General features: G+C 41.0%; 1 protein-coding gene across 4 annotated transcripts in view; it reads right to left on the bottom strand.

Moving 5' to 3' along the window:
• Positions 1–24,093, bottom strand: part of SMOC1 (SPARC related modular calcium binding 1) — a 129,767-nt gene that overhangs the window by 26,416 nt on the left and 79,258 nt on the right. For 3 of the 4 annotated variants that reach the window (XM_050975180.1, XM_050975179.1, XM_030240126.2), the window contains exons 6-8: positions 21,976–22,065; positions 16,432–16,512; positions 200–392 (exon numbers count right to left, since the gene is read on the bottom strand). In XM_050975180.1, the coding sequence (XP_050831137.1) occupies positions 200–392; positions 16,432–16,512; positions 21,976–22,065 (364 nt within the window). The remainder of the gene's footprint in view (positions 1–199; positions 393–16,431; positions 16,513–21,975; positions 22,066–24,093) is intronic. The other variant, XM_050975181.1, reaches the window with a different exon arrangement.

The raw sequence follows: 24,093 nt of genomic DNA on the forward strand, positions 1-24,093 counted from the left end.
ATGTCCACCAACTCCTATAAAGAAGGAGCTGCACAGTAACACTCAACAGGGAACATCACATACAGCATTGCTTGCTCTAGGGAAAGTGGGATAGAGCTGACTCCTCTAGAGTGAGGAACTGGTTTCATATTGCAGTAGTATTTTTAATATCTCAACATCTTCAGCCAGGTACCTTCCCAGGCCTGCCTGTAGCTCTCACCGTGTGGAAGTACCAGGCAGGGGACGTCCCGTGTCCACCAGGACACACCAGCAATACCCAGTGGACTGGTGGCACTGCACTGGTTTGTAAAGTCCTCCAGGAGCGCACTCGGGGATGACGATGCCCTCCCGGGGGTTCTGCCTGGCCTCCTCCAGGGCGCTCTGCCTCTCCTGGTCACAGGAGTGAACTTTTTCTGGAAGACAGAAGGGAGGTTGGAGAGGATGGAAAAAGGAATCAAATCAAGATCACTTTGCTCAGGTCAGTGGGATATGGGTATCATTCACATCAGGAGCCCTTTGTGTCTATTTCCTTCTCATCAAACTTCAGTATGGCTACATCCTCAGGGACTGAGGGACTTCTGGGTTGAGAACTTTCTCCTGCATTTCACTGTGACACAACAAGATTATGGACTAAAGACATTGACGGCCGGGTGCTCAGGATGCCAGAAACAGCAGAAAAAACTCTTCTTGATCACTTGGGTTTTAGAAATGAACTGTCAGGTAAAAATAATGCACTATTAATGCAGCCATGAGGTAAGCATTTCCCAGATTGTTTTTGCAAGCTGAGAGGTCCTAAACTGTGACTTGTATTTTCCAGTTAAACAAAGGATGCAAACACCCTGCCCTGCCCCTCTGTCTCTTTCTCCAGACTGCAAAACACACCTCCCTCTTAATACCACCTCTCCAACATGATCCCAAGAGGAGCGGGTTATGTTTTAACACAGCTTTATCCAGTGCAGACAGCGTCTGCACACACCTCAGCAGGGAACAGAACAGGATATCCCACTCGACCCCCATTGCCATCACCTCTCCAGCTCTCTCCACTGTTGTCCTCAACTGGAAAACAAAGGGCACCCACCAACACTGCTTTCTACTGAGAAACAGGTACGGTCCTGTGCCTTAAGAACACAGGAAAGACTATTTCCAAAGATACTGACAAAGAGAAGAGTAGTGGCATGCACCAAAGAACTGCTAGAAGCTCAGAAGTGACTTCTGCAGCCAGCCTGGCACACAGAGCCCAAGCACTGCCTGCAAAGGAGTGTTGGGTACATGGACAGTGCCAGGCTGCTGCCTCTCACATGGACCAGCCACCTAAGGGACAAGAGAAGCACAGAGAACCTGCAAGATGATAAGACTTAATTGGCTTAACAGCCAGAAATTCGCAATTATGACTCTAAGATATTCTGGCATTTTGACAAGCAGAAAAATTATTTCAACTTTGTAAACTACTGAAAGTATGACAGTGAAGAAAAGAGAGCAGTTAAGACAGCTGAAAACACATCTAAGTCTAGGGTAACAAAAGACAACAATCAAACTCCTAACTCTTATCCTTAGGAGAGTGATGAAAAACAGAAGCAGGAAAAATAGCTGTCCCCTTCTTCCCTAGCCTTCCTATACCCTGCAGTTTACTGTGCTTTTAATCTTAGTTTTATAAATAGGCCACAAGACCTGTAATTCCTTGCCACAGCCAAGAGCTACCTCAAGACCTCAATATGTAAAATTCTTCCACTGACCAGCAATGACACCCTAGGTTCACCCCAAATCTGTAGATATTTGCATCATCAGCCAGCGGACACAGCATAACCTCAGCATCCTGCTCTCCTGACTGGCTCAGCACACAACTCAGCACACACAAGGCTCAGGTTCCCTCTATTTTGCCTGCCTGTTGGTACACTATTAGTTATACCTTGTCTTTTGGTGATAAATTATGCTGTAGAGAGAGTAAGTTTTGTTCCATATCGGGGGAACAGAAGGGGCGCCAATTTACAGCTTGGTAGCAGATACAACAAGAAACTCCAGCAGGTCTGCACAGCATCACCTGAATACAGCATGCCTGGATACCAGAAGCATTTTTACTGGTTTCTAATTGAACTGTAGCAGGTGAATGAGTCTCAGAGACTCCAAAAAGCCTCACTCTCCTCAGCATTTCAGATCACTGTCGAGGCTGGGAATGTGAAGGGCATCTGAACTTTGCCACATACAAACCCATGCAACAGAAACACAGAATTAAGTGTCGGTAAGTCTGACTCAAGCAGAGAGAAATTTGACCGGGAAGGAGCAGGAAGGGATAAAGTCAACAAAAACTGAAAAGGAACTCAAGCCTCTGCTGATATTTAAGCTGACTTCATTTTGCTAACAGATTTCACATCTGAGACGACAAAGAGGAAGAAGAAGAGGAAGAAAAAGAAGGAGGGAAAAAAGGAAATCGAAAAAAAAGAAAAAAAAAAAAGAAAAAGAGAAAAAAAGAAAAAAAGAAAAAGACTGTTCCCAAGACATACGTGGACAGAGAAGTCACTGAGCCAGAGGACTGCCAGTTCCCTAACAAACCACTGACATCAAAGAGCCCCACTTAGCCACAGTCTGTTGACAGCAATTCACCTCTTGGCCATCAGGCGAGGCAAATCACTCAGGCAGCTTGGGGGAAGCAAAAAAGCAGGGGCAAAATTCTCTATCATCATTATATTACAAGCAAAAGGAAGAAAAACTTCTGCTCAAGAGAACTACATTCCAGGAATTTTTCTATCTAAATCCCAAAAGCTTCCTGAGTGCACAAAGTCAAACAAAGATTTCTCAACTCCAGTGAGTCTTGCAAAACTCTCAGTAAAATTACTCTGAAAAAAATAAAGTATGTGTTAGAACAAAGAAATAAGCCACTTAAATTGAAATAAAATTTTAAAAAAAAATTCTTTAATGAATTAGTATGTTATTTTACATACATTTGCAGTTAGGTATGCAAATTACACAGAATAAATCTACATACTTACACATTTGTGCTATGGCATAAAAAAAAAAACGGAAAAAATTCTCTGCACATACTAACAGAAATTTGTGGGAACTGAATAGTCACATTTACTACCAGAATACATAACTAACTGGTAGTTGTTTCTGTTTGCAGGCTGTTTAAAGGCTGAGTGAAAAAAATCTTAGAGGCTTTGTTCAGTAGCTATCAGACAGATGTAATGATGCAGACTCTGTCACCAGCATTCAGTAGCCTCTCATTAGCAATGACAGTGGTACAGCAGAAGCATCAGGGAGATCATACTTTACTCAGTTCTGATGTACATCTAGAAGTAGCTACTATGGAAGTTCCTCCCTGCTTTACAGATCTTACTTCGTCTCATTTACATGATGGAGAGTCCCACATGGCACAGTTCTTCTCTGAACCCCTTCCAGATCTACCAAGCCTTCCCTGAGCTGGAGGAGATCAGAACAGCAAACACACTGACTCTGACAATAGCTTTGTGGAAATTTCCTTCAGTGACATCTGTCTGCTAAGCAGAATGTATTAACTAGCATTAGTTCCCAAAGAGACTCTTTCCTCCAGGCTACCACTCTAACAGCACTTTATTCCCTTAAAAAATAAACATTAATATTAATAGTTGGGTATTCAAAAGCCAGCAAAATCAGCTGGGAAATCCACACCATCAGCTTCCCTAGTCTGGGACTTGACATCAACTGCACACAGTGTCACCCTGAAAGATTGTCTCAAGGGTAACAAAGGGATCATCAAATGCTATCCCAGCTCCAGGACACTCAAGCCCTCCTGTTCCAGTCAAACTGCTTACTGGAAACTTTGCTGTTGTTGCCAAGGCCAGCTTAATGGAGAATAGAGAAAGCCTATGGCAAAGCTAGAAAGTTTAATGCCAGCTATGAAATTAAGCTGTCATCTTAGAAACCAGCATATATTTATTATACATGCAGGGTACTTAAAAGCCTATTCCCTGTTAATGGGAGTTGCAGGCAGAGAAAGGAAGATTTTCCTTCTTTGCCTAAACGAAACTTTTCTTTGAGAAATAACATTTAAGGCAGCAAATCAGTGGAACACAGTCTTCCTAGAACAAATAATAATATTATACCCATTTATGTATTTATTTTAAAGGTACTGTCACATTCCACTGTTTTCTGCCATCTTTGCTTTGACTTGACCATCAGCAAAGAAACCAAGTAACACTTGCCAACTTGCTGCTGCTGGGGAGTGAAACCTTTGTGAGACAGCAAATCTAGATTACAAAAAACCAAATTACAGAAAAAACACATTAGGGAATGTATGCATACACAAAAAGAAGAGTCATTGGCAGAAATATCCATTTTACCTCAACTGTTCAGCTCTAAAATGCTAACTGTTCCTTCTTACTCTTGACTGCATCTACCACTCATTAAAACCTATTTTTAAAGCAGTGTCTCTGAAGCCATGAGCTATGGCAGAAAAACAGGGCTTGGACATCTGCAGTATTTATGCAACAATTTTGCCCTAGTAATGGCTTTCTGAGGAATACCTGGTTGGATTCATTGATAGGTCTCTCATTCCTGGACCCTTAAGTACACATATTCAAACATGTATTTAATGTCCGCACAATAAAAATAAAAATTATGGACAAAGTAAGGGACTTGTCTGACTGTGTAATAAACTGCATGGTTTGGTTAGATGGGGTGCTTGTTTACCTAACAAAGCTGAGAAGAGAGGGTGTCTAGTAGCACCTAGCCAAAGGCTCATGCTTAACAGTTCTCATGCTCACCTTGCAGGGCTGTGTGCAGCCACCGGGGATGAGGCAGCCTCCCCCAGCTGCTCTTCTGACATGGAACAACTCTCATTGCCACCAAAGCCAAGGCACTAAGCATCATTCACTATGGCTGTGGATAACTATGGTGGGACATAGGGAACATCTGCCATCCAACCACAGCAGCTTATTTTTTGAACTTTGGTCTTCTGTACCCAAATCTTTTCTCATTAAAAGAAGAGAGAGACTCTGGCACCAAAACCAAGAACCTTGGAGAGATTCCTACACCCTTAAGAGACAGGATTCTTTCTTCCAAATCAGGGTCTAACCTCCCTCTATGCTTCTGCCCAGCCCCAATGAACTCATGTGAACAGCCTAACCCCAGAGCTACAGGCTGTACCAGGCAGGGCAGATTTCCTTCTCTTTCTCTCTCTCTCCCTCATTTCTTTTGACCAGAAATTCTGTCTGGACCAGCAAAACTTTTCCCATGCAATTCCCACAAAAAAGCTTTAGTTTTAATGAACAAGCATTCATCACAAGGGGAGGAAAAGGTCTTTTAGAAGAAGAAGAATTCTTGACCAATCCCCATTGTTAGTGCTGCAACAGGGACCTCATTTCAAAAAACCATTAAAAAACCCCTCAAACACATCTCCCCCAATTTTTTTTTTTGTTGTTGTTGTTCAACTCCCAACTTTCCCCTCAGCGAGACATTAGTGCAGCATAGAACAAAGGGGATCAGCATGGATATCTAGTGCCAAGTTCCTACTGACCTCCTGTGCCAGCCCAAACATGAGGACTAAGTGTCTTTGTGCCTCAGTTTTCCTTTCAGTGAGGAAAAGTGTTTGCCTGTCTCCCAGAGGAGCTTAATTCAGACAGGGTCAATTTCTTATGTGTCTTTACATTGCTGTGGCAGAGACCAAAAGCTTTGAACTGGTTATTTTACCACAGCATGTACATGAGCTTAAAGCTGCTTTTACATTGTTTAAGGAAGCTCTAATGTGAACAGGACCCAGGTCCACTCCAGAACACGTACCTCATCCCAGTATGGAGCTTACAAAAGTTGCGGGCAGAAAGCAAGTTCAGCACAGGTTACCTCAGCAGCCCAAACCTGCATCCTTCCCTCTCCAGGGAGGAAAGAGCATTGGAAAAGCCTTCTGTACACACATGCACAAGTGCTGGCAGGACTAGCAAAGCAATGCAGTAAATAGGCCCTTATTGCCTGTCCCCTGACAGGGCTGTGGGTGGAGGGAGAGAAACAACCCCTTCAGTGTTTACTGGGAGCACAATAACAGCTGAGCAAATACGGCTCTTGGGGATAGCATAAATCTCTCCACACCTCTGTTAGTCATCAGTGCTGATAGCCACTCCACCCTGTTCTGTCTGGGATCATGGTCCCTCCAGAGTTTTCTGGCTAACATGAAGGTAAAAAGAAAAACAAACCTTGCAGGTGTTCCCATACTGTACCAGTTGAGCAGCCTTTGCTTTACCTTGGTACTCATTCCATTTCTCAAGGAATAGGCTACAGAGGAAGCAGATGGTACTACATGTTCCAGTGCTGAACAATGCAAAGGTTTAACAGGTGGGTTACCATTTTCAAAAATGCATTATTCCAAGAGGCTCATTAAACTTCAGCTATCCAGGAACACATGCTTCTCCTGCCATTTTCTTTCTGCTCTAGGAGATAAGGCCGCATTGCATTCCCACCAGCGTTATAAGATGAGAAGCCTACTCAATATCTACCCTCTAGCTTGCAATAAGGAGGACTGGCTGAAGGAAGCACCTTCTCACACATTAGAGCAAACTTAGTGAGGGACTTTCTGATGTACAACTTATGCTCCTTTTGCACAACCTGTGGGCATTGTGCCCTGCCCAGCTAAGAAAAGTGGAGTGTGCTCCACAGGGTTCCCAGCTACAGGAATAAAGATCCACACTTGCACATCTTGAAACCTGTCAGTTGAAAGCTACCTGTCCTTGCAATTCTAACTGAACTGCTTTTCAGGCAGGCCTTGGACTCTTTATACCATCCCATCTCACAAGCAGTCAGCCACACAGTCTCTCTAGAGCTATAGCCAGAGTAGCTGAAGGATGGCAGAAAAAGAACAATGCTTTTTTTGTGGCTGTGGTACATCATCCTGGAAAAAACCTGATAATGTTTTCATGTTCATGTACAATGCATTAGAGCTCTGAATAAATTCTGGCTCATTAGAGTATATTTTAAGTTGTGTCATTCTCATAACCAAATGAGGAAAATGCAAGCTACATACAATTACTACGAGATAGCTACCTAACACAGCAGGTTAAGAAAAAGATGCTCTCCAAGACAAGAGGTCTCAGAAGTTCTCTATCTTGAAGGCTACCATGAGACTTGTATCAAATTAAATGACCACTCCAATGGAACAGACTGAACTTCAGGAAGGAATTCAAAGTCACATTGATAAATGGTTTTAAATCAGTGTAATCACAACTTACAAGTACAAACCATAACAACCAGCAAGGAGAAATCCAGCACATGGGGAGGAAATTACTGGCGAGACAGTGAGATTTGGAAAAAATGGTCAGCAGCTTAGGTAGACCAAAAAAAAGTCTGCACAAAAAAAGTCACGACATTGCAAACAACAACAAAAAGAATCAAAACAGGTAAATCCAGCCATGGAATGTAATGATGGGGACTTCGCATAAGGAACAGACATGAAGTACTGGTGATCCTTAAATGAGCCCTGTGTACAAGCACTGGGCACTGCACTTTGAGGGACAGGAGGACTGTTTGGCAAGAGGGCATGAGAGAGCAAGGGGAACAGGCAAAGGTCTACGAAACTTGATCTATGAGAAAAGGCTACAAGAATTCAATTTGTTTAGTCTAGGGATGACATTCAGTCTTCTGAGACATAAAAGCTGTTCTATAAGAAAAAAAAAAGATACTATAGATAATTTTTTCCTTCCCCATGGGTAGTTCAAGTAGCAGACAGCTTGCTTGGAGAAAGGCTATTTAGGTTTGATATAAAAAAGCCCTGATGATTAATTGTTCACTCATTGGAAGACGCAATGGGATCTCTGTTGCCAGATTAGGAACAGGTTACATGTGTCAGAGCTGCTATTTTTTGGATATGACCCTGGGTGAAAACAGGAAGAGAAAACCACCTGAATGTTTTCAGGTCTTTTTTTTTCTCCTCTTACAGGCTGAGAAGCTCCAGCAGATCCTCAATGATTGAGGCAACCTTTTTGCTAACACAGAGTAAAATCTTGAAGATATTTAAGTTTATCTTGAAGATAAACTTAAATCCTGGTTGAAGTTTCCAGATTTTGGGGTCTGATCCCCTCTAATGCCTCCACATCCTTTATGACAGCTGTACCTGTGCAGTACCTTCACAATGACAACAGCTTCTGTAGGCCGAGCAGAGAAAGTCTGGCATCAAAATGCAGCCTCTTCACTTCTTGACATCAGGATGGTTCCTCAGCAGTAGAAAAAACTTTCAACCTTAGACACTGCCCTTGTCATTTTGAGACAAAGCTACACAGTCTGTGTTTTTTCTTCCCTAATGCCTCTTTTCCATTTCATGTAGTTTCTAAGCACTGTGAGCTTGTGGTGTACCTAGCTTTGACATAAGCCACCTGTCTCTGAACACATTCATTTTCCCTTTACTCCTTTTTCACTGCACTCTTTCCACACTGAGGAATTCTGTTCAATAAAACAAAAAAAGTCGGTGTTTCCACTGGAGCCTTAGCATTATTGGGAAACTTTTTTCAGTTCCACACCGGTTTTTAATAGTCCTTGGAACAACTAGTACAGCAATTATTGGAGAACTTGCCTAACTCTTCTAGCTAGAGTATACAAGCACACTATTTTTACAGTATTGTTACTCTGCAATTATAGGACACCGAACAGAAAGACTGAAAACTGTCACAGGCAGGTAAAAAGTGGTTCAGACTGGTCTTCCTACCTACAGCAACATTATATTTAATGCTACTACTGGTGAGGAACAGAAGGCAAGAAAGACAGGTTTATAGTGTGATGAGCCTTTTCATGCAGTGACAGAGCAGCTTTTTCCTGTAGTATTTTGCACTTTACAAGGAGGCAGAGGGAATTGCCTCTGACAGGAAGCTAGCAGTCACTTTTGGATATTTACTTAGAGTCAGCTGTAGAATTCTCTGCATAGAATATCTAGGCTTTGGAAGTTCAGTGATGTAACACAGGATTCAGACATCAGCCATGGCACAGAGAAACTGCTCCCACTTGATCAGTATCATGAGATGGATGTCCAACAGATGTCCCCATGGAGGGGCAGGGTTTTCTAAACCTCTGGAATGCAGCTCTTCTCATTCACAGCCTTATGCTGTACTAGGCAATATTCATGGCCTTCTTGGACAGCTCTGTGGGCAGCAGATGCTCATAGGGATACACTGACCTGTGTTTTGAATGCTTTTTTTTTTTCTTCACTTCTCTCTTTTTCTTCACTTGTCATTTGCAAACCCCACCAGGGCTTTTGGTTTCAGGAGAAGCCTACCTAGGTCTAAACATTTTCCAGAGGTTATCTAGGAGCTAGCAATGGCAGTTACCTTGAAACAGCTCCTCCTTAATTGTGGTACCTCAGGAATGTGGTGAATTTGACAGGAACATTTCAAGAGAGGTGGGAAGGTGAGTCAATATGTGCAGCCTTTCTGCAGGCATAGGCATACATTGAAATGGATATCTGAAGTGCAGATCCACAAATGAGCCTGTGCTAAATGCTGCTATTACAAACAGCAAGGAGACTGCTGCTAAGGAATTACTTCAGCAAATCAGTGCAGCCCCTCCAATCAGAACTAGCTTCTGCTAAAAAGCAAAACAAACTCCACAAAGTTGACCACTCTCAGTTTGTGTCTGTATGTTCAGGTAATGCCTGCTGTTGGAGCTTATTTCCTTTCCCTTCCTCCCCAAATCCCCAGCGGTTTTAAAAGTGGCACTGTTTTTTATTTCCCCTTTACCCCAGCTTCTTATATCTTTGTCCCTTCTCCTACTGCTCCTTGACCATTTGCCTTAACTGGCAGCTGCAGAGTGGTAGTTATGACTCCACATCTAAGTAATTTATTTTCTTTCTTTGGGGGATAAGGAGGGGGGAGTGACTGAATTCTTTGGGAATGATTTATTGCACAGCTCTCTGGGGGAGCTTCATTTATTTGCCTAGCTGCATATGGTTTAACACCTATGGTTGCATGCTGATTATTATACAATGTTATTTTTCCCACTTGTATACTTTGCACCTTTTCATAGAGCAGATTAACTGGTCCCCAATGGCATGTTATTTATGACTTTGTTTGCTGGCTGTCTGGGAAGGGTCCTGGTCTTAGATTCTTCCATTCCCCCTGCTTCTGCTCTCTCCTACATATTCCCTTCTTCACCACACACACCTGTCACACTGAGACTGTGGGAGAATCACCCTTGGGCATCACACATATCATCCTTCTCAGAACTTCCAGAAGGGAATAAGAGACAGAGGCCTCCCAGGCAGCAGCCAAGACAGGAAAGGATGCCTGCACCACAGATGGAGCCAGAGGGAAGAGAGGGATAATAAGTAAGGAAGAAACATCACATTTTGGCTTGCAAGGAAACAGGAACTCAGCAAATAAGAGCACATATATTTGTTGTGAAAATGTAATGGAATTAGTAAGTTTTCATTTCATACTCAACAGGAGCTTCCCTTGAAATTACTTTATTTGGTATCAAGCCAGAATCTAAACTAAAATTAATTAAAAACAAAACCAAAACAAATCCTCAACAAAAGAACAGCTGGGAGGACTAATGCAAAGGTCTGAAGAGAAATACTTGTGGCAGATGGGACAATAGTCACAGACTTTTGTCCCAATAGTTTTGACAGGTTAGAGGAGCACTGTGTTGGGAGGAACTGGCTCAAGATGCAGGAAAAGAACCAAGAAGGATACATTAAAAGAGGACAGTAGAAATGACAAAAGCTTTCTGACACACTGCTTCCCTCCCATGAACTCTTGTTCTTGACACCATCAATGACACTTTTTTCTTTTTCAGCTAGGGAGAAAATCAAAAGCCTTTAACTAATCCCAGGTGTTATGCCCAGAGGAGACAGAAGCACAAAAACGTTCACCAAGCAGGACTGCAGCCAGCATTAGCATGTCATCCATAGGCACCAAAATTTTCCAATTCAAATGCCACCAAAACATCTTATTCAGAAGTCCCTAAAGCACAATTATTCCTGACTACAACCCCTTTAAAACCTGACAAAGTAATAGCTATCTCCCTTCCTCAGTATCCTGACTAACACTAACCAGCCACAGATTTTGGGGAAGAGCCTACAATCCTGTATTAGACATTTGGACAGTAACATTTGCAGAACTGGAATTGAGAGAGAGACAGCCAGTTTCAAACTAACACAACTAGTTTAGTAATAGTGGAAAGTAGGAAAAAAGAAGCAGCAGAAGTCCACGGTCTCATGTCTTTAAATAACAAGGTGGAAAGTGCTGTGCACCAAGAGTAGGACAAGACACCTAAGGAATAAGGCTGAGAAGCCTTAGTGTGGAATTACCCCCATTAATAACATTGTTTTGTTTTTCAAGAACCTCATCTGAATCTACCTGTGGCTCCCTGCTCTCTGCAGTGTTCCACATTTCCAAGGCATGAAGAAATTTCTCCAACTCCAGATAACTGTACATTCAACAGATATGTGCAAGGTCTCCCCACTCTAGAAAATAATATAGGTATTCAAGTTCTTTCTGTTTATCCTCACTTCTGAAAAGGAAAGTTCTAATAACAAATTAAACTCTTGTCTAACCTTGGCTATTTTTGGGGTATCCCACTAAAACTTGAAAAGAGCTTCCTTCTCAAGCTCTGTCTCTTTACATGATCATCTCACCTGATCAAGAGGAGCTGCTATGGTCTCAAGCAGACTCCTTTTTCAATGTATGTGATTACAGAAAGCCTCCATATGGATAAGGCAACATACCCATGAGTACATTAGCCCTTGGGGCAGTTACTGCCCCTGATCAATAAGAAAGGCATGCAGGAAAATGGTGTAACTTCCTAACTGAGGACTAGAGAGAATGTTTTTGGGGGTGCTATGGATGTTTTTTAATGGTTTTTTTTTTCCTGCAAGTGGGAAAAAAGACCCCTTAAGGAACACAGACAAACCAAAGAACTCAGGTCCTGGTAATAACACTTGATATGATCACATCCCACTCCACTGTGCAGATCTCTAGAGACAAACTGCACTCAAGAATTAAGAGACTCCCTTTCAGGTGGAGGGAGGAATACATACAAATGTGAAGTTTTCAAGTTTGTTTCCCCCTTTGAAAAGCCCTAAAGTTTGGGCTTCAAGTTGACTCAATTAAGAAAAAGAAATGTGAATGCCACCATTCTTGTTTTCAAAGCTCATTCAGTTATACTCTGTCCACTAAGAGCTCCTGACAGGAGAAAGATCTATCACTGGAATGCCATCATGAGATGCCAGCACAATGCCTGGGTGCCAGAGCTGAACAGAACAGGCCACATGGAATTGGTTCCCATTCACCAAGCAAGATTTTGAAACAAACAGCTATGGGTTTTTTCTTTTCTTCTCTTTTTTTTTTTCTTTTTTTTTTTTTTTTTGTTTTTGAATTAGGCACAGCACACAGAAACCTGTCTTCAGCTGCTAACCTTAATATATTACTCATTCTTCCTTTCAAATAACGTCATTTTCAAAACCCCAGTGACTGAAGACTATTTACTTGAGGCTGCTACTGCTGGTTTCTCCGGAGCTGTTTATTTTTCCATGCAGAGGCTCATTACATCATTCTGTGGTTTTCTTAAAGGTTGTCACGGTAAGCTGGATACAGGGTGGAAACTCTTGCTAACTAAAACCAAATCACTAAGTAGCACAAATGAATTTGGAGATAACCCAACTCTGGAAGTGAGGAAAATCCCTGGATTCCTCAGTGGAGATGGGGTGCTCCTAAACAAGCAGCCATTAGATTTCTTGGAAGTGGAAAACATTATCAAATGCTTCCCTAGATAAGGAACTTAAGAAAAAAAAATCATTTGGACTGTTTCAGGCTGAAATAGTTTGGGGGTGAGGGGAAGAGGCTGAAACAGTAAAAGTAGAAGGAAAAGACAATTGCCAGCCATGTTGATTAGAGAACAGCCATTGCAAGAATCCCGCCTGAATTACCTCCTTCTCTGACAGTGTTAAAAACCACACAGCACAGAGAGCAGTGCTTGGTAACTGGCTTAGTAAGCTTAAGGCATCCATGTGCATGCACATGTGGATGTGCATGTTTGGAAAAGGGAAGAAGCAGCAAAAAATATTTTTGTCATCTTACTAGAAAAATATTGTGCTGATCTAGACCTTTCACTTGCCCCAAAAAGAAAAATTTGGAACTTGTAGGATTCATACAGACAGAAAATGTAGTTTTTAAGTGTAGAAAAACAACTTTTCTGCTGTGCAACAGTCTAGATGTTCATATTTTGGCTCCTGCCTCTGGCTGAGGAGGTTTGAACCTACATCTCACCCTACTGAGAAAAGGGTGCCATTTAATTCTTTAAGATGGGCTGGGGTAACAGCACTAGCAATCCCTCCTAGCAATGCTCTTTTACTGAGCATAGAAAAACTCACTGGCAAAATGCCTAGAGACATATAGATTCTCAGTCAAGTGCTCTAATCACCAGGCTGGAGTCATTCTGCTTTTCCTGATCCCTAGCTTAATTAGGATTTACACATGCCAAACAAAATCTAAGTGCTCCCAAAAAAAGAGAACAGTTTCAGAAGAACCTCTTCTGTTTGTCAACACTAAACAGAAGATGGAATACTCAGATTTCAAATGCAGCCCTTACAGAATACAGGCAGCATGTATCACATGGGGTGCCACCAGCTCTGCAATGCTCAGCTGCCTGGTGGGTGGCTCACTTAACACTGACCAGAGACAATGACAGCAAATTAAAGAGTCTATTTGACTCCATATGGCAATTCTGAAATTCTCCTCATGGTTGACATAGCAATGGTGCTTGCTTTCCAAGATGTCCAGTGTCAGTGCTGATTAGAGAACAGCAGACATCCTCTGACAGCAGTATCTGAAAAGGACAGGGCCATATAATCACCACAGGGAGAAGAGAGATCAGAGCTAAGTGTTTTACCATACAAACTCCAAGGAATAGGAAGTAAAAGAAGAGTTAGGCTGGATATTACAAAAAGAAAAAACATCTGAGATTGAATTCAGAGAGCAGAGCAATTTCCTTTGGGAAGAAATAAGATCTTTATTATCTAAGGCATTTATGGTACAGTAGAAAATGCTGCTCTCCTTACAGTATAAACATTCACTAGCCCTAAGGCAGTAGATTAGATGACCTACCAGGTCTTTACTCTTTTCTCACTTCCAATTTCAGTGATTCCAATTAAACTGCTGCAAAAGCATAAAAGGCTATATCTGCTCCAAGACTGTAAGTGAAAGCTTGGATAGACAATACAGCTGAGGCAACAAACTGAAGAATCCAAATCTTGTGCTAGCAAAACTTATCCTAGCCCTTTAAAAATACATTTTAAAAATGGAAATGTGCTAAGCATTAGCATTTCAAGTTGGGCCAAAGGCAATTAAAAACATCCCCCAGTTTTGCATACCCATTTCATGACAGCTGTTTCATCATCTACAGCCAAGACAGACTCAAAGACACTTGAAGAAACATGATTCTAAATGATAATTATCCCCCCTCAGTTCTCTGCAGTTTGATCCCACCTACTGTACATTGCCTTTAACATATATTACAAGGGATGAAAAGAATGAAAGATACCAAACAAGGTGACTATGCTTCAGTATTTGAAAGAAAAAGGCTGAAGCAGCCCACACTTTATAACACCTAAACAATAGCTCTAGGCAGTATTTCTTAATAATTTGTGAGAAACTGAAATGGCTGTGTATCTATATGGCCCAGTCGGGAAATTTGGGGATAAAAGTTGGCAACCCAATCTTTTAACGAGACCCTACAGTAAGTGAGCATCAGAGCAATCAGTGAGGCTGAGTCAGATGAACCATATGTCTCCCTTTAGCTTTCTTTATAAACCACCTTTTACACAGCTCTTGAATTTTCCACAAGATTGTTTATTTTTCATTTGTAGCATGCACTCACAATAATTTTGTTTAAGTAACAGAACTGACATCAGAAACAATTGAAAAATGTGAGCAAAAGTAAAGTTACCCAAGGAACCCTTCTGTGGACAAAATTCCAGTTCAAATCAGGCAGCTTCCTGACTAAACAATCAAAGTGATTGCCTTTACAACATGAAAGTCAGCCTACTTTGGCTCTGTGAGGCCAAGAAAGGGTGGAAGACAGATCATCATGCTCCCAAAGTCCCTTTGCATCCTCTTAGCACTCTTCTTTCCATTACAGCTATGAGATTTTCTGTATTAGAAGGAAAGTTGGTCTCCGAGACAGGTAGGACCCATTACAAAGGATTTTAGTATTACACTGTCACCTTCAATTGTACTGTCAGTTGCTGGTTGTCCCAGCAGCTGACAAAAAACCAGAAGCTGTGTTTGTTCTCCCCTGAAAGATATCCTTAAAGGAAGCTGATGACTCACACATCATCTGAAGCTTCAGATCCACTGGCAGATCCTACACAGACCACCCTGCTACAAAAACAGCTGGGAGGTGAAGCTCAAGAGATTTGTCAAAACTGTGGTCTGGGCAATGCTGGCTGTCCTCCTGCCAAGAGCTCTTCATTCTGCAGCAAGAGAGTTTCACCCAACCTAGCACTGACTTCACCCTGCAGCTTGGAAGTGGCAGAGGAAGGTTAAAGGAACTGTCATGAATACTCTCTAGCTAATCCAGAAATACTAGATGATGAGGCACTTCAAGATATCACAATTTATCTGTTTAGGTGACTGGAATTATTCCAGAAGCCATTCCAGGCATGTATGCTCCATAAAATATATGCAACAGCAGCATCTCCTATTCAAATCTTAAAGTAAACCCATGGCTTGTTAAAGCAATTTTGTTCTCTTATATTCCCTTTAATTTCTTCATTTCTCTCACCTCAGCTAAAATATCAGACCGAAACCATTCTTACTAAGAATCCCTAACCCTCCTCTTCAGATTCTCCAGTTTCTTCTCATTTCAATGACTCCACTCCATTTCACCTGCATCTCCAATCTCAAGTTTTACACTCTGACTTCATGTCTTCCTGCTTCCCCTTTTCCCACTCATCTTGATGATCTCTTCTTTGCTGTTTTTTAGGCTTTGGTCTTCCCCCATCCACTCCACTACCCACAAAACAATATCAACATTTTTGTAGGCTCACACACAATTAAACCACCTTTAGTTGGGAAATAATCTGCAAATTTCTCTATCAAAAAATATCCCCTGCAGAGAAGAATCTTGAGTTCACTAGCAAAGAAACCCCTTTTTGTATTTTTTGCAAATGTTAGACCAAAATGACAGCCCAGATCTTTCAGCCAAATGCCTCAGTTCATATATCCATGCTGAACTGCAAACAGAACAAAGATGACAGATGACTAAAATGAATTAACAGATTAAGAAATTAAGAGATTCCCCAGCTGTGGTTTTTGGAAACAAACATCCTTCATCACACATGGACTATGGCCCTTTGGCCACAAAAAAGGACCTTCTCTGAAATTACTTTATAGCCTGGGCTGCAAGTAACCCTAGCAGCTTGATAGCTACAATGAAGAAAGAATGAAACAAGAACAGATGTGAGGAGCTGCAGACTAGTTAAAACAATAATTTTTTTAGACAGAACTTTACCTGAATTCCTTATATTAGAGCTGTTCATTTTGGAATCTTTGATGACCAAGTGCTTAATCCAAAGGGTGGGTGCTGTGATTTCTGAAAGAATAAAAATAACAGTCTTAAAGAAACTGCAGCAACTAATAAAAATACACATGATAGTTACTCAGAATCACTGTATGGTTTGGGCTGAAAGGGACCTTAAAAAACATCTTATTCTAACCCCCCTGCCATGGGTAGGGACAGCTTCCACTAGACCAGGTTGCTCCAAGCCCCATCCAACCTGGTCTTGAACACTTTCAATGATGGGGCTACCACAACTTCTAAGGTAGCCCCAGCCTGTTCCAATGCCTGACCACTCCCACAGTAAAGAATTTTTTCCTCATACCTAATCCAAACCTACTCTCTTTCAGTTCGAAGCTGTTCCCCCTTGTCCTGTCACTACATGCTCTTGTAAAAAGCCCCTCTCCAGCTCTCTTGTAGGCTGGCTTCAGGGACTGGAAGGTGCTGGAAGATGTCTTCTGAACAACCTCAACTCTCAGTCTCTCTTCAAAAAAACAAGATGTCAGCTACAATCACTCCATAATTGATCTTTCCTCTTTGTACAGACAGGTTCATCCCCTGGTGAGGTCTTCCAACTCGTACGAACCATTCGTAAATCTTCCACAAGGCTCTCTCATTATCTTCCTGCCTCAGAAATTATATCTTTGCTGGCAAAACTCTTTTTTTCCTCCCTCTAATCCCCACTTCCTAAATTCTCAAAAAGCCTTTTTCCTCAAGACTCAGAGATCACAAACATTGCATTGGTCCTATAGTATATGCTGTTTCCCCCAAAAGTACATATGAAATCCAGATTTTAAACAGTCAATCCAGACCTTAAATATTGCTTTAACAGCCCAAGAAGGCCTGGCCACAGTTAGTTCCCTAAAACAAGCAACAACAAAATCTGAAATAAATAGGCAGAGACATGAAGATATTTCTGGAAAGACTTGAAAGGAAGTCTGTTAAAGAAATAGGTTCTGGTTAGAAAAGCATGTCTGATGCACTAACCAAGACATCCAAACATAAATTTGTGGAAAAAAAATGCTTAGAGCACCTCCTCTGAGGTGTTATAATCAACTTCAAAACACATCTGAACCTGCCCTAAGCCACAGAAATGACATAACCTCAGCATTTGATTAGAACTGAGCAAAGCAGCACTTGCTATCATGGGCTAGAGCACCTCATGTGACATTTTCAGGGCTGATACTTTCTGAAAAAAATTTCAGTTTCCACAAGAACACAACTTAAATAGTACGTCCTGAGATTTTCTTAAGTTCCTCTGAGACCTTTTCACATGGGTTTTCCTGCTTCCTTCTTAACATTTACATGGATCTGCTCAGCAAAGGGAAAAGCTGGTTGAGTAAAGAGAAACTGATTATAAATTACAAGAACATGAATATATAACAGAATATAACAGAAAATTAATTTCTCCTTCCTAAATATTTTCAGTCACATTGATTGAAGGCATCATAGTTAATTGTGTTCAGGGCATTTTTTTTCACAAGGAAGCATAGGTTGAACACTATTAAACAAATTTTTACTGCTGCTGAAATATCAAAAACTACCTTATCTGCCAGTTTCACTACACTATTTTATCAACATTCAGCCATCAAATGCTTCTATAAATACATATACCTACATGCTTTGGTTTATGGACTGTTTCTACTTTTGTGCTTCTCCCCCTCCTAGCTCTTACCCAATGTTTAATTTGAGGTAGTTCTCCCCAAAACGAGCTTATACTCCTATATCTGGGTTGAAATTTAGCTCTGAATCAGCACCATATGGACCAGGTATGTCTACAGCTGAAAAATGAGAGACAATCAAAGTCAACAGAGGCTGAAAAATGATGAAGGCCTTTAGAAATACAACGGTGTACATCTTTCAGTGAGGCTGAAAGATGCACAAAAAGGAATTCTGTGAAAAAAGAGAAAGATAAAGAAAAGGAAATTAATTCCTTGGAATCTACCATAAAAATGTATTTTCAATCCAGGTAACCTGCTGTCATGGTTTGATGCTGGTGCTATCTTTTTGGATTACAGGCACCTCTGAACAATAGATCTGTGGAAAGAGTAGGTTCCCACTGAATTAAGAGGCAAAGTTTACCAAAAAGAAGAGATGTGTAAAGAATATATCTTTAGGAAATTATTACTCCTTGCACATGGAGTAATAATTTCCTAAAGAAATATTCTTTACACATCTCTTCATGGAAACTAAAGAGATGGTGAAAACAAAATAACAGAACCTAGAAGTGGAGGAGGGAATATAACATTTTAAAACTATACCAAGGACATTAATAAAACACTCTTCAGCAGAGCAGAATCTTGTCCTAAAAAAGATTCATTATAAACATCTCTAAGATCTGCATTATAATAATATGAAATAATTTTTAGAGAGATGGCTGTGTTATGATTCAAACCTTGGATGGGAGAGTTTAAGTTATCTGATTTACATTATCTCTGGCACTGCTCTGTTATGCCCCCAGGGAAGATGGTAGGGAGTGGGAGAGGAACTTATGCATGAAATGTGAATTTTCATTATCCTCTAATGTAGATGAAAACATGGGAAAGGTGAATCTTCATCTCAGAGTTGCTGAAGTCCAAGAGGTATCACACATTTCAGGGGCACCTGAGTGTATGTAACGTCCTTTGAAAAAAGTCAGCCCCTTGTGTATGGAAGGTAGGCAACCAAAGGCAAAACATGAAAAAAACCCTACATTGTTATTGTCCATTGATACCAGCTCCACCCTGGCTGCCGGGCTTTGAATCTATAAGTTAACAGGAACTCATCAGTTCTCAAATTCACTGAAGTGGAATGGGATCTGGAACTTTAATGCCTTTGAACATCTATGAAGATTTCAGACCTGACAGGTGAATGGATAACTGTTTTGCTCTTTTCTGTCATTTGTGTCAGACATCAAGTACAAGCCATTCCTCAGGAAGACCTAGCCAGTGTTGTACTGCACTAAATAGTTTATTTAGCTGTTTTTTGCACTGGGTGATTTGAAATTTGCACTGAGTATGTTATGTCACATGGATTGTTATTCCCTTCTCCCATCACATGGTCTCTGGTCTCTCCCTCACCCACTCCTTTGCCCTATACCCCCTGGTGGTCTGCCCCCTGGTTACCCCTACTCTCGCCCCTCCTCAATGGTATCCCAGTCCTCTTCCCCCGCCCCCATTCCCTCAGCTACATAAGTCCCCTGCAAGAAGGGAATGCTCTCTTTTCTACCTGGGCAGTCACCACCTTCCCAAGCCAATAACCAGGACACTGGTCCCCACATGGAGAAGAGCATTTCTTGTCTTTTGCTTTCCTCCATGTAAGACCATGTGGGCCAGGGTCCATAGCTAGCCGGAGTGGACTCCAACAACAGCCCAAGAGACACGGTTCTTACAACCCAAGACACTGGGAGAGTCTTCTAGTGAAGTATCACAACATGTTTGCTCGGATAGGATCAAGGGATTGCTCAGGATGACATCCTGAGGTGTCTGGTCCAACCTTCTGCTCCAGACAGAGTCAGCTCCAAGAACAGAGCAGGTTGCTCAGGACTTTAGAATCACAAAATATCCTAAGCTGGAAGGGACTTGCAAGAACCAATGAAGTCCAACTCTTGGTGCTGTACAGGACATACCAAGAATCACACCATTAATTGATTATTCTTACAGCCACCACTGAAATCTACTTAGTCCTATTTTACTAATAGAAATTACAAAATTGAGAGTGACAAACTTCAACAAGATTAGTCATCAACACATAGCCTGATTACCTGCCTGTTCATCTGTTCTCCAGAGTCCTAAGGGACACTGCTAATACAACAGGAGACCGTGGCACTAGTCATGGTCTCTCAAAGTCTAGGAGATAAGGTCTTAAATAATATATTGCAATGTGTTTGAGAGCCAATCTTTCATCATTCAGTCTAAGCCCATTTATCAGACTGGAGTTCACCTATAAATCAATGTGAAGGTTTTTGACTGAAAATGTTTTTCATGGAAGGTGGAATAACACTTTTTTCCAGATTCTGCCCATCACCAGAAGAACCAGAAAAGATGTGTTTACTGCATGACTTCAAGAACTTTGTCAACTTCTATTTGAATGACCAAAATGTTTAAACTCTCCTAGAAGGAGCTTCTGACCAGGCTGTATTAACCACATCATCTCACTCCTGCATTCTAATAGCACATTTTTTTCCTTTAGATAACTATGGGTACCCTCTCAGGGGAAAACTTTAAGGTCAGAAGTTTGTGATTGCCAACAGTAATATAATACAATATCAGCTTACTGCCAGAAGGAACCCTCTTTTGATATAAACAAGTGAGAGCCAGCATGGCTTCAGTCTCCTTTGTTTATTTGAGAGTGTTTTTTCTCTGAGAGCTTTTCTGTTTCTTAAAGCTCACCAGAAGATTGATACAAATCTACGATCACTAAAAACGAAGTGATAGGATTACAGCATTTTGCCATTAAATATGTTTATTTTAGCAACAATAAAACCCCACCATAGCACCCGTTTCTACAAGAAAGCAGGAAATATCAACAGAAAAGTACCTCCTGCTCTTGCTCAATAGTCTCCATTTCTGCCTTTGATCCAGCTTAAAAAAGGCATGAAGTACAGCAGTCCCCTATGAAAATGTAGTGAGGCTTTCCCTCACTGCCTTATGGCATACAATTTCAGATGGGTCACAGAGTGCTTCATACTTCAGCCCATAGCTTCACTATAATGGCTGTGGGTTTAAACCTGTATAAAACAGGCACTGCTTCCAAGCAATATACAAGATATAAGCAGCTTCTATAAAGCCTATTCACTACCAAAGAAGAACTATTCCCACTGGTATTTATATTTGTATGTGTAAAAGGCTTGAACCCTCTGTGATGACAGCCATTTTTTATCCTTGTTTAAAGGCTTCCAATAGACTAAGGTCCGATATTCCCTCTCCAAAATAATACAATTGCAAGATTGCCTATTTGAGAAGGAAACTGCCTGGGTGGGCCATGAATTAAGAGGGCCCAGGACAATGACTTCATTTGCTTAAATAGTATGTGCGTCAATGAAAGCATTTACTAAATAAAGAAACCTCCCAGCAATTTTCTTCCAAGTCAACATTCAAAAGCTGTGGTTTAGCATTGCCCTTCCTTTTGTGAAGCTCTAACACATTGCAGAGGTTATGAAACTCCCAGTATTAGTATCACCAAAGTGGAGATAGCAAGGGGATGAGGGCAGTCTAAAGGAAGTGTCCACTTCTGATTTGATGCACCTTTTTTTACTTGCTGGGACACACTTTTTCCTCCAAGATTACACCAGGAGTCTGATCAACTGGTGTTATTGCTGGATTCCAGAAAAGTGGGGAGAATGAAAAAAGATTAGGGAAAATGCCTGAGGTCCAAAGAGCACTCTAAAATTTGGATAAATTATGAGATTCACTGGGTTTTCTGCTTTGCAGGATATAGAAAGCATTTGAACCATAAATCCTAGAGAAAAAGGAGAGGGAAGTAGCTTTTTTTTGTTGTTATTTTAAGGGATGTTCTTACCTTCTCCATCGAAAATAGGCTGGGTTTCCATGGTAGGCGTTGGCTTCGAACCATCATCTGAATTGAGGGTTAGAAAGAATCGAAAAGAAACTACCATTATTGAGGTAAATACTATCTACTCTCCAGTACTGTTGAATGATTGGGATTTGTACATGGCCCGGCCAAGTCCAGAAGAGAGAGAAGACAGAAAGAACAAAATCATTTCATGCTAAAATTAATAACATTTTACATTAAATATGCATCAAGCCCTTTTGGTACACTTAAAAAGCCTCCCCCCTCCCTCTTCAAACCACTGGTGTTTATCACCTGGTAGTCTCCCCAGAAGAAAATTAATTGCCTTTTTAGTTTCAGGTCAGTTTAGTTTTACACAGGCCATTTTCTGAGACAGCAAAGGTTCTGGAGATTGCTGTCCTATTGTCTTTCTCCTCACTCCTTTTGTTCAAAAGAAAAATTCTTCTTCTGAAACTTACCTGTGTAGAATTGGCACCAGCGTTTACTGCAGAGGTGTTATAACGGGACAGCCAATAGCAAATCTTTTTTATTCACAACGTCTGCATCAAGGTGTTCTCTAATTGCAATGTGGTGGCAATGTCTTCCAATGGAAAATTGTGGAGCAATAATTTCTCTTACATTAGGTTTAGGTTTAGTTGAGTCTGTTTTGTCCATGACAGTATTTGGTGAGTGATCTCTCCTGGACCTTAACTCACAAATTTTTGATATATTTTCTCCCTTATCCAGTTTCAGAGCAGAGTGACAGAGCAGCTTTGGTGGGTGCCCAGCTTCTAGCCAGGGTCAGCCTACTACACCTAGAATTGGGCTTCTTTTCCTGTTTGAAATACAGTGACTTAAAGCCTTCAATTTCTAGTAAGTATTCTTGGCATGTGTTATTGGCAAGAATGACACTAAGCAGCAAAGCGGGCAGTACCCTGAAATGTGAAGTTGCACAGTGAAAACCAGTTGGAAGGAGGAGCCCATGCCAGAAAAGCCAGGCTTGCCTCTATCTCCATGACCATCAGATGCACAGGGCAAACACTCTTTGAAGGAAACGTACATGGGACAGTCCTTCCTAGAGGAAGCAATAGCTGCCCTTAGCCTTCTCTTATATCAGCGCCATTTACAAAAGTAAGAGACCATTGGAAGAGGAAGGGAAAGGCAGAGATGGAAAACAGAAGCTTATAGAATTTTTCCACCCATACCCATATTTTCAATTTTTTTTTAAGTGAGGAAAAGCTTGAACACCTCTTCCACAGTTAATTTACGCATTTCCTCACAAAATAGTCTAGTTCACAGAAAGCAAAAACATGCTGATAATTCAATTTCAATCTCAGAGATCCACTTAAGTAAAGTACATTGATAGAAATGAAAGAGACACCCTGTTGTCATGTTCCTCTTCATCACTGCATTTGGTTTTATGCTAAACTGCAAGTGTAACAAAAAATACTTAAAAGAAAAAATACTTACCATTCCTCAAGCTCTTGTTCTGAGCTTTTCTGTTATTGGGCTTTACCTGGATAAGCAGTATTTATTTTTTTTCAAGTTTGAGCAACTGATTTAGAAAAAAATTCCTGAATATTTCTTAAATTAATAGGAGGAAGATTAAGGAGGAAGATTTTGCCCTTTAAAGGCTCTTTGGATAGAAGTAAATAGCTGATCCTCACTTTTTATGTTAGAATAGGTTGCTCTGCTTTTGCAAGACTCCAGGAGCCACAGCTAAGGCTTGTTATTTATTTAGGATGGCCCTTTACACTGTAACGAAGCAGTGAACAGAATGTAATTAGCATGACTGGCTTTAAAGATTGAGAAACAACCCCAAACTGCTGAAGACACTCATAGAACAACTAGAAAGGTGAATAATTCTCAAGTTAGACAAAATAGGAAGAAACCTGGTGTTAAAAAAAGAGCAGTGCAATAATAAGTTTCTTATTGCTCTCATGAATGCTTCTGCACCAAGTAATTACAGAATTGCTTTTCAGATTTAAAGCAGCAACCTGGAAGCTAACAATGGGAGAAAATTAGAAGTGGACCTGAGCCACAGCACTTGATCCAAATCATTACTTGAAATTTGGCAGAACACAGGATGTTTCAGGTTCAGGGGGATTCTTTCACATTCATGTATGT

Source organism: Serinus canaria, chromosome 5 (assembly GCF_022539315.1).
Source record: "Serinus canaria isolate serCan28SL12 chromosome 5, serCan2020, whole genome shotgun sequence".
NCBI classification, from domain to species: domain Eukaryota; kingdom Metazoa; phylum Chordata; class Aves; order Passeriformes; family Fringillidae; genus Serinus; species Serinus canaria.